Source organism: Desmodus rotundus, chromosome 10 (assembly GCF_022682495.2).
Source record: "Desmodus rotundus isolate HL8 chromosome 10, HLdesRot8A.1, whole genome shotgun sequence".
Lineage (NCBI taxonomy): Eukaryota > Metazoa > Chordata > Mammalia > Chiroptera > Phyllostomidae > Desmodus > Desmodus rotundus.
In genome coordinates, this window is record NC_071396.1 from 40,301,794 (window position 1) to 40,318,963 (window position 17,170).

A 17,170-nucleotide genomic window follows, 5' to 3' on the forward strand; every position below is an offset into this window, starting at 1 on the left:
GCACTGTGAAAAAAACGGAGCGGCCGTGAACCCGTCTTTGTTTGCACTCACTCTCCGCTAGGTGGCGGCAACATGACTATAATGGGACAGCATGCAGTGAGTTACATAAACTTAACTTTTAACTATGAAAGCTGCACTTCATTTTTTAATTTTTTTGAAATTTTCTTAGTTTATTTGAGCCAAATGACAACACATGCTGGGAACGAGATCTCAAGTGCTCCCGAGAGTAGCACTTTAAAAAAGTATGCACAGTTAGATTTTTTTTTCCCTCTAGAAAATGCCATGCTATTTGCTTTTGGCCTCCCTCACATTAAGCCAGTATATAAAAACAAAGCAAACTTTGGAGGTGGGGGTTCATCTTCTAAAGAACCTGGGAAAGATTCTATTTGAAACCAATGTTAAGAATGTATAGAACCCATACGTTCTTATCCCAAGGGGAAAAAAGTGACTAATATACAAGGTCCAGCACAAATAACACCCCTTTTTATTACAAAATCATAAGCATGGAGTTCTGTAACCTAACAATGTCACACTCAAGCACACCATATGACATTTTAGGTGAAATGTTCAAATTAAAACTATAAATTATCACACACATATTATTACCCTACCAGCCCACTCAAGCAGGTATTACTTCTGTCGCACCCTGTAGAAGTAACTAAAATAGTCACTTCTTTGAAGATAATATTTATTATTTATTGACCACCCATTATGTGACAAAGATTGCATGTAAATGCTGTAAAGACATTCCTTTTGTTGAATCCGGATGGGCACTTTTAAAGAAAGCCCGGATTTAAGCCGTTACGGGGCCATCCCCTGCGTTTTCTGTGATGTTCTGGTGCCTTTTCTGCTGGAGCCGATGGCAAAGCCCACCCTGCAGACATGGGAAGCGCCACTCGGTAGGATTTCAAGGGCCCACAGGGATGTGCTCTCTCTTCACGCCCTTCCCTCTCCTGTAGTTGCATAACAGTAACCCAGTGACGAATAATAGCATATTTCGAATATTCTATGGTTACATTGAAGGCCGAAAGCAAAGATCGGTTTGGGAGCAATAGCACAGTAATAAACTTGCTTGGGCGGAGACGCAAAGGACTGATGCGTGGGCCGCAGAGAGCAGAGGCTGCAGGGACGGGGTGAGACAGGGCGGGGAGCTCAGACGAGCAGCTCCACCCCCTGCGGCGCCCCCTAAGGGTCTCAGAGCCTCACCTGCATGCGGCCAGTGGCCAGGGAGCAACACCTGAACCGGATTACAGCTGCCTAGAAGCAATTTCGGGCAGAAGAGCTAGGAAAAGGAGGACAGGTGACCCTTGAGCAACGTGGCTTTGACCCGCGCAGGTCTCCCTTTTACTGTGTGGTTTTCAATACACAGCCGGCCCTTCCTGCCCGTGGGTTTCACAGGTGAAGCTTCAACCAGCAGCGGGTGAAAATAGCATTTTTGCGTCCCCGACCGCAGACGTCCAACTACAGACAAAAGTGCTGTTTGAAGCCAAGCGCAGACTGTACTCCAAAGTAAGTGGATTTTTCGACCGTGCACCAGGGCGACGCCCCTCCCCCATGTCGTTCAAGGGCCAACTGCAATGCGAGTGGCTGTCCACGAGGTGTCCACAGTGAGCGCGCCCTGCCTCGGGAAGTTCCCGGGTGTTCGTTTCCCCGATTCAACCCCGAACTGCGCTAGGTCCTATTGCAGCGCGGAGGAGCAACAGGAGGTTAGGCCTGCGAATATGCTGCCGAAGACGATTTTTGTGCACAACAATCTTATTGTACAGCAAACCTGCACTTTGATGTGCTTTATTTCAAGTTGTCTTTAACAGAAATACAACAAAAAGGATACAGCAACCATGAAGGGCAAAGTCTGACTCATGAGGAGAACGTCCCTTTTTGGTTTAGTGTGGATGTGGGAGGGCGGGGGAATGAGGCACTGGGGGAAGGAGCTCTTGGAGAAAGAGCGGGGTGGCGACTGTATTCATCTGTGACCGAACCGTGACTCCAGGGCACCAACGAGCTGGGCCGCTGCTCACTGGGAGCAAGGCGCTGCTCTTCTCTGTGTCTGTTACTTAACCCTTGGGCTAAAAAAGCCCTGTTAGGGAAACACTGTTACCCCTTCTCAGGAGAGAAGAAACTTGCCCAGGGCCCACAGTTAGCAAAAGGCACAATTAGGATGCAAACCCTGTTCTCTCATCAATCTTCCCCCTGCTTTTCCAGGGCCTTCCTCCCGGGCCATTGGCTGGTGAGCTAGCCTTGCTGACTGACACCAGGGGGCACACTAGCGAGTTTGGATCAATTAGCACAATTGGCTCTCGGTGTAATCAAGTACATAACTGGGACCTAAGTTCCGGTCTACTGAAATTACCACACAAAACTGAGGCGCTATAACGGGTTCCTGGGAAAACAACAGTGTGTTTGAACAAAGTCCCCTCCTTCCCCTTTTTATTCTGGATTAAACAGGAATAAATGAAGGTTAAACATCAGAACTCCGCCCAACAGGCAGCACAACCAGAAGCTTTGATCCTTAGCGCAGGGCAGTTGGCCAAAAAGTGATCTGCTCAACCTTCCTAGTGGTGACAGGAGGGTGGGGTGGCAGGTGACAGGGTTTCAAAGGCAAGGCGAATATAGTCTTAAGCATTAAGACAAAACTGTTGACAATTGTTGGTGCTGCTTTGTTCTCTACCGACGTGTTTAGTTTGGGTCGCTCCCAGTACATTTCTGTGGTTTCGATCCCCAGAAGTCCTTCTTCCCAAAGGACAAGGCTCAGGCTGGAATTCTTATGCAGGTTCAGAGAACAAAGCAGAAAAAGCCAGCCCATCTCAGCTGACACTTGCATTGCAGGAGACAGTTACATTTTAACTACAATCCACAGTCCACTCTCACCGCAGGAAAGTGTTCTTCTGCAAATGTTCGGAAACATTTTTAAGAAATTTCAAGTGGCTGTGTTGGTGGGCATTCTTTAGGTGAAAAAAGTGCTAACGGTCACTATGGAAACCAAGATGCAGGCAACAAGGAGCAAAATCAGACCTATTCGACAGTATTTGGAATGCTTCTCTTGTTCCTCTTCCTTTTTCAATAAGGTATCAAAACCGGGTGTGTACATGTCTCCCAGCCAAAACCGTAGGTCATTGGGATTTTCCTAAAGGAAAATGAGACAGAGAATAGGCTCAATCGGTGATCAACACAAGGCCGCAGAGAAGGCACTGCCAGAGGCACTGAGGGTGCCCGGCCACACTGTCTGGGGCGAGGCTTCAGTGGCACCAGAGGCCTGGCTTCCCCCGACAGCGCAGCCGGCGAGCCCAGCCCGCGAGCGCAGCCCGCAGCTCCAACCTGCAGGCCCGCGTGTAGGTCTGCATTAGGGGGCCTGCATGATTTACTGACTAATTGCTCACACAAGAGTGTTTCTGTCATCTTTAAGCCAATTTAGTGTCTCTTATGTTTCATAAGTAGTGCGTGTCAATCAGGCCGGTGAGCAGAGGTAAAATGAAAACTCCTTCCTTGCTTTCAGTGAGCCTTAGAGGTTTGATTTTGTCAGCATGGTAAGGGCAAACGTTGTTCGGTAAGTTTTCAGCAAATCCAGAGGCCCAGTCCACGCGTGCTTCTCGGGCTGTGGGCCCCCCATAGAGGGCTAAAGCAGGTTTCACATGCAGAGATTTTGGCGCTGTGGGATCTCCTGAAGAAAAGATCCAACAGGTCCTTCCCCACACCAGCCCCTACTCCCCAGTCTGTTTCTTTAAGGGGCCTCCGGGCAGACTGGTCTTCAACTCAACCTCATTCCTGCATCCTACAAGTCACCTGTGAATGTCTTCTCCCTTTCTGCCCAGCTCTGGTTCCAGGCTAAAGACTTAGTGTTTATGCCTGGATTCCAGTAGGCGCACATGTGTGGCGAATGCTGAAGCTCCATTTTCACGAACCCACTTCAGGCGTCGTTATTTCTCTCCCGGATACTGCGGTGACTTACAGCTGGCCTGCAGCCCTCTCTCCAACTGTCTAGTCCCGGTAGACTCAAAGTCAGCCAGTGTGCACGCAGCCTCGGGGGTCAATGAACTAGTTTCAGACTCACCAGGGCACAGCTGGCAAAAAATGCTCATGCGTGTAGGGGGCTGGGTGGATCCCGGTCGCGGCAACACAGTCCTCCCACCCCATCGCCACTCGTTTCCCAGTTTTATAGAAAAGCTAACATATTAAAATAAAATTCGGATGACCTGCGCAAAAGCATGGATGATTTAAAAGTCTCTGCTTTGGCCCTTATCCGACCTTTCGTGTGTGTCCTGATCAGAGGCCTGCCCCTGGCCTGCAAGGTCAAGGCCTCGGCTCCTCAGTGAGAACTTCCGGAATGGAGACTGCGCTCCCTTCCAGCCAGCTGATAGCTGCCCTTCACGGCTCAACACGGGACTTCTTTTCTCCTCCCTTATTTGTAAACCCTTAGTGACTTAGAAAAACGAGGGTGGCCAAAGAAACTTTAAACTTTTATAGCCCACGGTGGTGAAAAGTTTTCAGAAAGTAAGTTAGGGGCTCTGTCTGCTAATTAAGAGATACGGACAGGGAAGGTGATGGAAGAAGTTGAATTAATGAGATATGGGAAGAAATGGTAATAAAAACAATAGTCATGACTTCCAGAAGCATCCCTCAAGAATAGTTAGTGCTGCCCTGGCTGGTGTGGTTCAGTGGATTGAGCACCAGCCTGCGAACCAAAGGGTCAATGGTTCAATTCCCAGTCAGGGCACATGCCTGTGTTGTGGGCCAGGTCCCCAGTAGGGGGCGCTCGAGAGGCAACTACACATTAATGTTTCTCTCCCTCTCTTTCTCCCTCCCTTCCCCTCTCTCAAAATAAATAAAATATTTTTTAAAAAGAATAAGAGTGCCGAAGAACACCAGCACGAGGTCTGTAAACAGGCAAGTGACCTGAGGGGCCACAGCTTTGAGGTGAGCGATTTGCATGCAGAGGTGGGGGTGAGAGACAGATCCTGGCTTTAATAAAGCAATATGGCCATTATCCTCATGTTTGATCTTCCTAAACATAACTCATGTCCAATAAAAATTACCCCTCATTGCCAACAATGTTCCATTTCCTTACCTTACATCCACACATTTTCTTTTAGTCTGCTTTTTTAGCCTTATTTCCCATTATTCTACTACTTCAGCTGTGGCTCCAGCAAAACTAGACCGCTCACTGTGCTGCCAAACTCGCTCACTTTCTTGCATTTGTGCCTTTTCTCTTGCTGCATCTCACAGAAGAGCCCACCCCACCCCGCACTCCATGCAAACTATCTCCATCTTTTGAAGCCTATACATCCTTCAAGCCCAGCGTAAATTACCATTTTTATAAAGCCCTTTTAAAAAATAATCTAATGTGATTTTGCTCACTTCTGAGTCTGCACTTCACCTTGTACCACCTTGACCAGCATGACCCCGTTCCTCGACCTCGTCACTCCAGCATCTTCTACGGTGACTGTTTGTTAGTTTGCTCGGTGAAATGACCTTCCTGCGGGCAGGGACGGTAATATTTATCTTTACAGTCCCCTGGTCACTCACGTAAACGACAAAGAGAAGGGGCTCTCCCGTACGGTCAAGACACGTTTGTGCAATAAGTCGGCACATAGTTTCCTACGTGTAGGGGGGTGACTTCTTAGAGGCCCTGACCTTCACACTGGGGAAGAAATAAACACAAATAACGACGAGGAGAGAACAAGGGAAGCCAGAGGCTGAAATGACCTGAAACCTGGAGATTCGGTGCCTGGTGAGGAATGCCCGTCACCCCGATACCCATACCTTTCAGGAGGGCCTCACTGGCCCCCCTCACCCCTGAAGGAGTGAGTTTTCAGCTTGAGTACCTTCAGATGCCCAGACAGGTTGGAGTGCAGGGAGCGCTTGTCATACTCCTCGATGGTCCACGAAGGATTCTTTTTCCTGTCTTCCATAGCTTCCTCCAAACTCACGTCCCCATATAGCGGGTTATTCTTCAGAACTGATGAGAGGGGCGGCGGGGGGGTCTCTGTGGAGACAGCACCCTTCATGCTGAATCCCCTCAGTCGCTGAGCAGTAATGTTCTTCTTTTCTCTCTGTTGGGAGGCATAGAGACAAGGCTTCTCTTACCACCAGGTCACGGATGGCAGAGAATGTGACGTAAAGAACTGTACCTGAAAATGTGTTGATTCTGCCCGGAAACACAACAGATTAGGACAATGAATGAGGGAGGAAAGGACTCAAGGATCCAGTTTGACCTAGAATCCTGTGAGTTCTTTCTTTGCCTGTGATCTTGTTTGGTTTAGTATCATTCATTAAAATGCTATTTTATAACTACGGACCAAGAACACTGTTCTTTAATTCAAATACTAGAAGAATTTGAACAAAGCCATTTTTTTTAGCTCATTGGCATTGAGCTTTAACGCCATTTTATTTCTACCTGTGCCTTCCATGACTGATGAAAATAATATGTGACATTGCTTTATTAATCCTGCAACATCAGGATGGAAAGGCCTTTTATACTCATGCCTTGGCTTTCGTGACAGTTGGCTAGGGACTCCCATTTCCGATATCTCAGAGAAATGGGCTCACTCAGCATCGTACTCCTGTGTGTGTGTCTACAGCCCAGCCGGCTATGAGATGCCTCTAATGTTGACTTTGGGATTTTTAAAATCTTTCTATTAAAGCATAATATGAATAAGGCCAAGTACACATATGATAAATACTAGGTTGTTGGGCTGCTCAAAAAATGTTCTCAAACCAAATAAACCTAAGATCCTACCAAGGAGCCGATCGTATCTCATAATCCTTCTGGTCACTACCCTGTCCCTGCCCGAGGACAGCCAGTGCCCCTCATTCAATAGTATGAGCCAGTTCGGACTCACTCTCTCTCTCTCCTTTTTTTTTTCTCGCATTTTATATGTGCGGAACCATACAATGTGCACTTTTCTATGTCCAGTTCGACCTCAGATTTTTACTTTGCTTTTTTTCCTTATAACTACAAAACTACCGTGAAGATAGAAAAATGTTAAAGCTTGTTCATTGGCCAAATATAATTGAGAAGACACAAACAACTGATAGTGTAATTCCTCATCGATCATGGGGCACCGAGGGAGAGGAATGCCGCATGAGCTAATTTCCAGAAAACTGGGGTTTAACCCTTCAAAGCTGGCAGCAAATGTCATTAATTTACAGCACTTCTTAAAATAAATGTGTTTTACGTATTTCAGTCTTCCAAAACAGAAAAGATTCGATAGCAATAAATATTCCTCTAAGTTATATTTAGATCACCATAGATGGAGGCTCTCGGCATCTACCGGGGTACGCCGGTCACGTTAAACGTGTATTTGTATAAGCTAAGTTGTAAACCAATATTACATGTAGTTTCCGTCAGATATGGCTGGTAGTAGAAAGACTAGTCTGTATAAAACCTTTCCCTTCTCTTTGGCCTTAGGTTTTCCTCCTTTTCTTACTCCGTACACATTGTACGTAGAGATCAACTTGGAGATCTTCTCAGACTCGCTAGCTTGTTGGTCTGCTCACAATCAATCTATGTTCTGTAACTCTGAAGTCTGCAGTGAAACCATAAATCATCTTGACGTGGCATTTGTCTGTAAGATGGATGGCCTCATGAAAATGTATCTGAATTGAGGAAACACAATTTGGTATGAAATTTAGATCAGTTCAGATTAGCATAATTCTGAGTCAAGTTTTTTTTTTTAATGCTAAACATCTTTGATCATCTTTTGAAGAGGAATAGTTCTTCTGACATTGGTAAGTTGACTCTGTCAGCTTTCTTCCCTGCTACACTATTCCCTTCACTTCCTAAACAAGGAAGCTCTATAAATGAGGGACATACAGTGTCAAGGGTAAAGAAAAAAATAATACACTCTATTATAATGTACAAGGACCTTGAAAAATTAATATAGAAAAGATAGTGAAATAACCAGGGCTATATTCTAAAAAAAAACATTCAAGCCCTTAATTCTAAATCATATTCTTGAAAGTCTGAGATTTCTCTTCGAATGTGGTGCCATTTATTTTTCCATTACATGACAATTTCATGCTTGAAAGACATGTGAATAGATTATTAATAGAATAGCTTTATTAAAACTTTGGTGTCTGGATAAAAATACCAATATGGTTGAGATACATGTGTATATTGATAAAATTTTTCAAACAGCTTAAGAAAGAAAAAAAGCATGCATTTGATTCTAACACTTCATCCACATTTTAGATAGATTATATTTAGCAAAGGAAAATTCACTAGTAATTTCATTATTTTAGTTATATGGACTCTTAAATAATTTATATATTAAATGTTTACGTAAGAAAAGCAATACTCAAAGCTTACCTAGACTTTTTGGCATTAACCGTTGTTTAGTCCATTTGTTCTTTATATACTTTATGACTTACACCATTCAATAAAGAGTAAAATAGAAGACATATTTAGATAAACAAAAACTGAGAATACATCATTATTAGGCCAAAGAAGGAATCTCTAAAAATGTACTTCAGGGTGGAATAAAATTAATAGCAGAAGGAAAAATTAAGTTGCAAAAAGGAATGCTGAGCAAGAAAACAAAAAGGAAAAGAGAAAACTGATAAATATATGTAAAAATCTAAGCAAGCACTGATTTTACATAATAGAAATCATAATAGAAAATAGAAATAATAATAATCACTGATATGTGACTTTTAAAATAAGAGACAATTCAAACACTGAACAGTAACAAGTTGAATGGCTATTTTTTATGAAGAGACTAAGAAATCATTTTATAGAGATATTACTAAAATATGTATTGCTTAATTCAGTAGAACAGTATAAAAAAGATAAGAGAAAGTTGAAAACAAGATAAGAAAAATAAAAGAATACAGTGGAACCTCTGGAAAATAGAAAAAAATATTTAGAAACAATCACATTAAATGTAAACAGCCTAAACCCTCCATTTAAATGACAGAGATTGTCGGGTCAGTGTAAACAGCACATTCAATTACGTAATGTTTACAAGAGAAATACCTCACATACAAGGACTCAGAAAGGATGAGAGTAAGTGTAAAAGCAGACAAATGGAAGGCAATGAGAGTTGGGCGAAGCGGCGGCTGGTTAACTACACACCAGTTTTGTTTTCTCTTCCCGAGCACACACGGTAGCTGCCTTTCCCTGGCCACCTTGAATTTAAACTGGGGCCAAAATCACAGAGACCACTCCCAAGCCTGACTCTTGAACTCTCCCACAAGATTTCTGGCTCACTTTTCCTCACTTCCCTTTTATGGTGTCGCTGTAAGCTGGGGTCTGAGATGGCAGAGCTACGAGGACAAAGAGCTTGAAGCCCCGGGTTACTGCTTGGGAAAGAGCTGCCCCCAGACACATCTGCCCTTCCTCAGACGTTCCATGAGGAAGAACTTTATTCCTTTACAGTAAATAACTGACAGTCTGAGCGGTATTTATCGCAACAGTGTAGCCTACCTGCCCGGCCTAACCCAGACGTGGTGTCTTGAAATTCCACCACTGCATGACATTGGCTTAGCAGACAAGAGGTGGAAAGGGACAGAGAGGCATCCGAAGCTGCAGCGATGCCTCTTCACATCCTTCAGTGAGAACCTTTGGTGGCACTATCATCTGGGGCTACTGGAATCTAATGTCCTGTAGCTCTCGGAGAAACACTCCCAAATTATCAAGGCCCGCGCGCACATTTAATGTCATTACGAGAATCAGAGCGTTGCTGTAAGACTAGACGGAGCTGAGGTTAGAGAAGGAACCGGACAGTTTGTAAGGAGAAATGAGAGTAGGCAGAGTTAAAAAATTTCATGCTTTCTATTGTTTAAAATCTGTTTATAGACCCCAAATACTGACAGACAGACTCTTTTTTTCCCTAGGGTGGGGGGAAAGCATTGAGCCAAAAAGCCCATTAAAATGTCCCAGCTGAATGAAGTGACTCAGGTACAGATCCTGTGCAGGGTGCGGTTTCATAACTGATGCCTGACAGCTGGCAGGTGGCTGCCCTTGGGTCGAAGGGCAGAGGGGCAGAGGCAGAAAGCCAGGCATTGAAGCCTGTTTGAGAGCTGTGCCTTCAAAGAACTTTGGGTGTATTTATTGACGTGAAGAGCTGACTGTCAGTATATAGATAGGATTACATTAACCAAAAAAGGCTTACTGATGTTTTAAAGACACGGATTACCAAAGAAACCAAAAGCATACAGCTAAAAGTTTTTGATTGCTCGAAATTAAAAAAAACAAGACAACAATAACCAGCCTCCATATATCCATGAGTAGGAGTACACTTGGACGCCTAGACAGGCTTGAGGGACGGCCCATTTCTGACGTGAAGAAAGAGAATAAGGGACAAGGGGAACGTCTCCTCCGTGGTGGAGCCAAGGACCACAGAGGCCTTCTGAAAAGCAGGGCTCCCCCAGCCCATCTCCCCACCTTCCAGGAAGGAGCCCACACAGACCGCCCCTGGGGGTCTCAGAGTGACTCTGGAACAGCAACCACGAGGAAGGAAGAGTTACAGGTGCGTGTGTGTGTGTTTGCCAGAGCGATAGGCTGCGAGGGAGCCTGGCTAGACACTGCCCAAATCACGTTTTTCACGGGCATACAACAGCCAATGGGGAGAGGAGAAAAAGAAATAAACCCAGCAGACGATGCCGTCTAGAAGCCAAAGGGAGGACAGCCTCTTACCCTCGGCCTTCCGCCCAGGCTCACAGGTTCAGTACGGAAGGCTCCCGAGCTCTGAAACAGGTGTGACGGCAGCCAGGCAAGGGTGCACCAAAGAGACTACTCAGAAAAGGTTCTGCAGTCTAAGGGCTAATCAGGAAAAAAAGAAGACCCACCACAATAGGTGAAAAACCACATTTTATCATTTAAACTAAATGTAAAAAAATCAACCCTTTCTTTTCACGACCTCCCTCTATAAAGGGACTGGCAGAAATGTGCAGGACAAAGTTCCAAATGCCGTCAGCAGATACGGGCCCTATCGTAATGGTCACAACCAGGGACACGGGATTTGGGAGAACGGTGGTTCACTGCGGTGCGGCGAAATTCGCTGCAAAGCTTCTTGGCCCCTCCAGCGAGAGAACGCAAGGGGTATGAGAGCGGTAGAAACCAGAAACAGTGTCTGTACTCTCCGCAAATCCGGAGCCTGCGGTCTGCCGGGGCGGGGCCGGCAGGGGCCGGGCTGGGGGCGCGCCCGAGAACCTCAGGGCTCCCCTCTCCCTGCGCGCACTGCTTCACCTCGCGGGAACAGGGCACGGGGGAGTTCCCCTGACGGTAAAATGTGGCTTTAAAATAACTTAAATACAAGCAAATCATGGGTGTAAACGCGACGCACATATCTAAGAATTCAACTTCCTGTTTGGGACCTAGGGGGTCGGTGCTGGCACTGCTGAGTCAGCAGCATTTGAAGGGCCATGTCGGCGGGTCCAGCCCTGGGACATTCGGAGAGGTAGTCGGAGTCCCCAGCACCGTGCCCCTGGGTGGGGTGACGCCGAAGGACGGGCTGACGCAGCGCTGAAGTTTGCGAGGATTTCAGGGGAGCAGAAACCCTGCGGCTCGAGTTAGCCCCCCCTCTGTCCACCGCACACATCGAAACGGCAAGCGGGATTACTTGCTGTTTTCCAAATTCTAATGAAAGGACAATTTCAACACATTTGGAATACTGGCAAATAATGATAGTAATAATAATAATAGTGGACATTTCTTGTGCAAGAAACCCTTTTTCTCCATTGTTTTTATGTCATATTTTATTTGCTCTCCCGTTTAAGAAAATACGTTAAACGAATATTATCCTAATTTTGCAAGAGGAAATCCTGAGGCACGGACTGAATAAGGGCCATACCAGAAGTCTCTCAAGCTGTCTCGCTGTGGCTACGACACAGAAAACCAAGTTTCTAACCTCTTCATTCAGTGTTCTTCCCATTGGCTTTATGCCTCCCCGAGACAGCGAGGGTTTTAAAAGTAAGAGCCATTGACAGCTGCCAGGTATGTATCCCAACACCTCGGCGCACCTGGTATACATAGCGCCTTCTTCCAGGTGTCATTACAGCCACTTAGACCTGCCAGGTATCCATTTCTTTTAGTTCTTCTTTTTCATCCAATGAATATGTCACTCCCAGGTTTCAAGACCCCGCCGTGGAGAGAGGGATTACTTACCTACGCACTGCAATCTGAGGTAGTGAGTGTCGTCGCTGTCACTCACGATGTGGGCCACACCCACCTCGCGACTTGAATTTGTAACTGACTCACCACCCCCGTCCTGTATCATTTCAGTCGTAAACTGGCCTTTGTTTAGTCATCAAATATTTTGTTTTAGGGTAAAAGGATAACAAAATCAAGTTTATCTGCAGTTTAAAGTACCAATAACTTACTCAAAGACATAAGAAGCGGAGTTTTACCTCCTCAGTTTTTCCTTGAATAACTATTTCATCCCACAGAGCTTGTGGCAAAAGACACCCTTAAAAAATCTGCATTTTATTCAGGTTTAGGAACAACGTTCAACAGAGCTTGAAACTGCGAAGTTCCCCATGAAGGAAATAGGTCAAGTCCAGTACCAACCAAGGGATGTTGGATCATGTGTTCCAGCCCCAAAGGAACTTACTGGCTGTGTTTTCTTAGACTTAACTTCATAGCACAGGGAAGCCAAGCTTTTCCGAACTGATCTTTGCATCATTTTATTTCATGATATAAACAATAGGGAAGAAAAAGGAGGAATTTCTTTGCCCTCAGCCTAAAACTAAACAGAACACAGAAACAACAAGGGGCATGTGGGCGGGTGGAAGGCTTTTGAGGATGACAAATAGGAAAGAAACAAAATTTTTAAGAAGTCAGTTGTCATAATAGGCTGCCCTCCCATGGAAATACATGAAACCCTTCTAGGCGGAGGAAACTTACACAATCGCGTGAGTGTACTTGATTTTGAATGACCCCCTGATAAAGCTCCTGAGGAGCCCACAAAATGCACCACAAAGGACTCACTCGATACCAGCACTTATGAGTAGCGACTGTTTCTTAAAAGAAAAGAAATTTCTGTTCGGGGAATTTGAACCACTCCAAAGGACTCAATGACCTGCAGGGGTTTGCGGGTCAGTCACATCTGCTCTGAAAGGCGATGCTTCTTCCTGTTTCCGAGTGGACGAACCCTTCACCTCGTTAGCCCTTACATTCTAAAACAAAGATCGCCCCCGTCTCATGGGCTGGGCAGCAGACAGGGCCTCTCGGTTTGTTCCAGCACATGGAACTCATCACAGCTTCATTCTCTCCGGTCAGCACAAAGGAGGAAGGTACGAAAGGAGAAAGCAAGAAATAAAGTCTGCTTGGGTGTTGTGGGTCTGATTGGCGTGTCCTATCCACGTGAACACCTGCGGAAAATAAAAGTATCTAAAGTAACAGCCCACACCTTTCCAAGGTGGAGAGTTCATTCCATATTCTTTCCTTCTGTCTCTCGCTTCCCATGTGTCTGCTGCCTGAGTCTTCCTTGCATGAAACGAAAGGCAGTCGGTCTAAAGGTGTGTCAGCTCCCAGCTTAAGCTTCTGATGCGTCGTGCTTAGAGTACACCAAAAGATAGGGGCAGGTTTTCCCTCCAGAGCCTTATTTGCAAATTGGTTTGAAAAATCCTGAGAGAGAGGGATAAAATGAAGGCCAGGCAGACTCTACAAGGAAGACCTGCTGGGACGCGAGTGTTGGAGGGGAATGAACAGGGGGAGAACTCACATCCCTTACAAAGTGACGAGAGAGAGCCTCTGATGTGAAGGAAGAAAGACCTTTGCCCCGAGGCAAGAGTAGCTGCTCTGTTCTCCGTTCCCTGCAGTCTTCCTTTTGCACAGTTGCTGCAAGGGCCAGAGCGAGAAAGAAAGGAGCCCCCACCCGTGCCCAGGTGCGCCCAGAGGGTACCTGCGAGTAGACGAGGTTTTGCCAGTTCTGTGCAGCAGGGAAGTTCCCACCCGGAAACCTCGCCAAACCAGCCTGAAGGAGGGCCGAGTTCCTCATTAGCAACTTCACGTCCAGCTGCAGGAACTTGTCAGGGTGGTTGTTATTTGGCAAAGCAGAGAGATCCATGTCTCCCTCTGTCCCCGGTGGGAACCGAAGACGAGTGAGGCTGGCCCCGTCACACTCGTGCATTATTGAGGAGTGCAGGGAGCCTCCGACCGGCATTGGAAACCGGCTCTCAGCTGCGCTCAGGTGCCACGCTCAGAAAGGCACATCCACCCAGGAGCAGGCAGCGCCCTGCCTTCTGCCCCCGCCCCCTCTCTCTCTCTCTCACACACACACACACATACACACAGAGGAATGCATTTAGGGGGCTTGAATGGGGCGACACTCATTAATAGGATGCCAAAATCAGACACGGGTGGCAATGCCTCTCCATACAGAGTCAGAACTAGCAGGTCCATAAGCAGGAACTTTCTCTGGAGAAAAACTGCCAGAATTTCGGCACCACGGTCCGCCGTTTGGAGCACAGGGGATCGTCACCTAGAGAGAGATGCCACCTAACTTTTCTCTCTGAACGTGACCGAGCTGACCTGGCTGATTTGGCCCTGCCCACGCAGGCTCACAGGTGACCCGCAGGATCGCGTTTCTCCCCGTGTTTCACTCCCAGAGCCTCATGGGAAGCCTCACCGTGCAGCTTCATTCGGAGTAGAGAACGGGCGAGAGTTTTCCTTCCCACTCTGCTACTGGCGTTTTATCCCAATCTCCTGCCTCGACCCATTCCCTCTCTTCCTGGCTGCAGGAACTCCTACGCTGGGCTTGGTGTTCACTCAGCCAGTTTGGAAGCAAAGAGGCACATGGCTGCTGGGTGTGGGGGACATGCTATCCAAAGTGGACCCACCTGCGGGTCAGGGAGCCAAGGTGCCCCTGAGGCCAGGACAGTGTATGGGGTCAGGGAGCGATGACTTTCCTGGAGATACGCTCTCATTTGAATCCGTTCTGCCTCAGGCACCCCTACTTCTTGGTGGGAACCACTCACTCCAGCTAGAGAGAGGAAACCCACCCACTTGCGAGAAGGGGAAGGGCAGACACACCAGCAATTTCTAAACGACATGAGATGTCTGTTACGTTTGCACCTCCGTAAACCCGCCTGACTCAGCAGGAAGGCTTCCTTCCGGGGGGAACGAGGTTGCACGTGGAACGCGGCCGCAGCGCACTGCAGAAGAGAGCCATGTAGCTTATAAGAACCAGGAGCCAGGATGTTCTCGAACTGAGCAAGACACCGGAGAGTATACATGTTCGTTATAGCAGTGAGCATGAGGGTGTTAAAAAAAAATCCGTCCTACTTACAGTTGTAAAACTGGATTAAACAGGCAACACTTTCTATAAGAATTTTCTGGACCCAAACTCTGTCACTGTCTTACAATAGTTGAAATACATTGATACATTTGGGTAGTTTTATCAATACATTTGCTGGAGGTAGCACTTCATAAGGGCAGTTGATAACCAAACAGTTAAATCGCAAGTGTTTCAAGAATCAAGCGGATTATGGGAATGTGCATGTGCTTGGTACTTTCTGGATTCTTCTGGCCGCTGCCAGAATTCATCTAATGAACAAATATTTCTCAGGCTGTTTGCTTTTCCTAAAAGATTCTTTGGGGAATAACAAAGATCTTCAAGAAGAACCTAACTTCTCTTTGGCTCTCTATATTATTGGCAGGGGGAGACACGGCACTCAGATCCAAACATATTGATCAGGCCAGGCCTTTTTCTTAGCCAAAGTATGAGGTAGGCGAAAGGAGCCTTCGGTTTTCCTTAGGCGTCCTCCCCCCGCCCCCACGCTCCAGATGACCAGAGGGCTGCACACAAGTCAAGTTTACTCTCAGGCCCTCCATCTTCCCCCACCAGCCTGTCCACCCTCCCCCCAGCCATCAGCCCTTGTTCTCACTACTGCCCCCGTGGGGAGCCTACGTAACTGACAAGGGGAGTAAAACGGGGCCATCTATAATAGTGTCAACAATAAAAATGAAAAATAAAAATAAAAAAATAAAAAGAGAAATCAAGCTTTCTCCTCCCTCCCCTGCTGCTGGCCATACTCCATCCCCACCCCACCCCCAAATCTGCGCCCTCGCTTATGCCTGGAAACATTTCTTCATGCCCTGGCTATGGACCCCCTATTGAACCATCTTTTAGGGGTCATTGCTGACACCTAGACATTCTTCCACAAACCTTGGCATACTTTCTCCTCGGTAGGAATGTTTTTCCCTCTGAAATCTTAGGGCGAGTTCTTTGTGCTCTCACCTCACCATCTCCTGTTTGATGATGTGTCTTGTCCTCTCTTTATGAGTCTCCGCACCAGGTGCTGCCTTACAAAGGGACGGCCCCAGGGGACGCCTCCTGCCCCACAGGCGTCGTCTCTGCAGACCCTCCTGAAGCTTGTCGCTCCATACACGCAGATGGTGGTCTCTCCTGGAGCCCTAGGAAGGGCTCTGCTCTGGTTGGAAATTGATAATCCAGTTCCATTTCATTTAAAAAACTGGCTTAGCATCTGGTTTGCCAATGGCCTATGCTGAGTGAAAAGGGAATCCATTGCCAAAAATGTTCACGACATCCTCTATAGCCTCTTCTGGTATTTTTTAAATGTACAAACACAACGAAGACTCTAAAAAGTTCTGCTTCATTACCACTAGCATTTTCCACATCTGTTTGACCACGTAACACCCATGTCATTGTTTTCTTTTTAGCTTTTCAAAATTTTACCTGAGATAATTGGACAAATATTGACTTGCAGTTTCTATTACAGTAATACCTTCATTCTAGAGTGAAAAAGACCATCAGTAAATATAAACAAGGAACCACATTGCAGGGGCAGTCTGGCAGAAATGTGGGTATCTGCAGCTTCTTAGTCCTTACTCTGCAGGGAGTCATTTGCTTGCTTGCTTTATAGAATTTTTCTTGAAAGTCTCATTTCTCCTTGGATTTGGACCCAGAATTATTGGTTTTTGAACCATGAAGATTACAAACATAGAATTAAATATGGTTCACTAGGCAACGTCTCTACATATTAATTAACCTTGTTTTCTTCTTTCTTCTCATTCTCTCGCCTTTCCTTGTACCTTCCTTCCTTCCTCTCCCTCCCTCCCTCCTTCTTTTTCTCCCTCCCTTCCTTCCTTTCTTTCTTTCTTTTCTTTCTCTTTCATTCTTTCTTTTCTTCTTGTTCTAAACTGTACCAATAACTTACTGAAATGCCTGGAAGTATTTTCAGCTGAAAACCCTGTACAATGTCCAGATGA

The 17,170-nt window shown here is 46.3% G+C and overlaps 1 protein-coding gene across 1 annotated transcript; it reads right to left on the reverse strand.

Moving 5' to 3' along the window:
• Positions 1 to 2,944: 2,944 nt before the first annotated feature.
• On the reverse strand, positions 2,945 to 14,006 carry MINAR2 (membrane integral NOTCH2 associated receptor 2). The gene is made up of 3 exons (XM_053912345.1): positions 13,842 to 14,006; positions 5,820 to 6,047; positions 2,945 to 3,124 (listed from the first exon to the last, which is right to left on the reverse strand). The coding sequence occupies exons 1-3, from the start codon at positions 14,004 to 14,006 to the stop codon at positions 2,945 to 2,947; spliced, it is 573 nt and encodes a 190-aa protein (XP_053768320.1).
• Between the last annotated feature and the right edge of the window lie 3,164 nt (positions 14,007 to 17,170).

What these genes read in the sequence shown, in the direction of transcription:
- MINAR2 (XM_053912345.1), bottom strand. Translation starts at nt 14,006, where the DNA reads ATGGATCTCTCTGCTTTGCCAAATAACAACCACCCTGACAAGTTCCTG. An exon ending in AAAACCTCGTCTACTCGCAG is followed by an intron (nt 6,048 to 13,841) that starts GTACCCTCTGGG and finishes GCCTCCCAACAG; the next exon opens with AGAGAAAAGAAGAACATTAC. An exon ending in ACCTGTCTGGGCATCTGAAG is followed by an intron (nt 3,125 to 5,819) that starts GTACTCAAGCTG and finishes ATTTTCCTTTAG; the next exon opens with GAAAATCCCAATGACCTACG.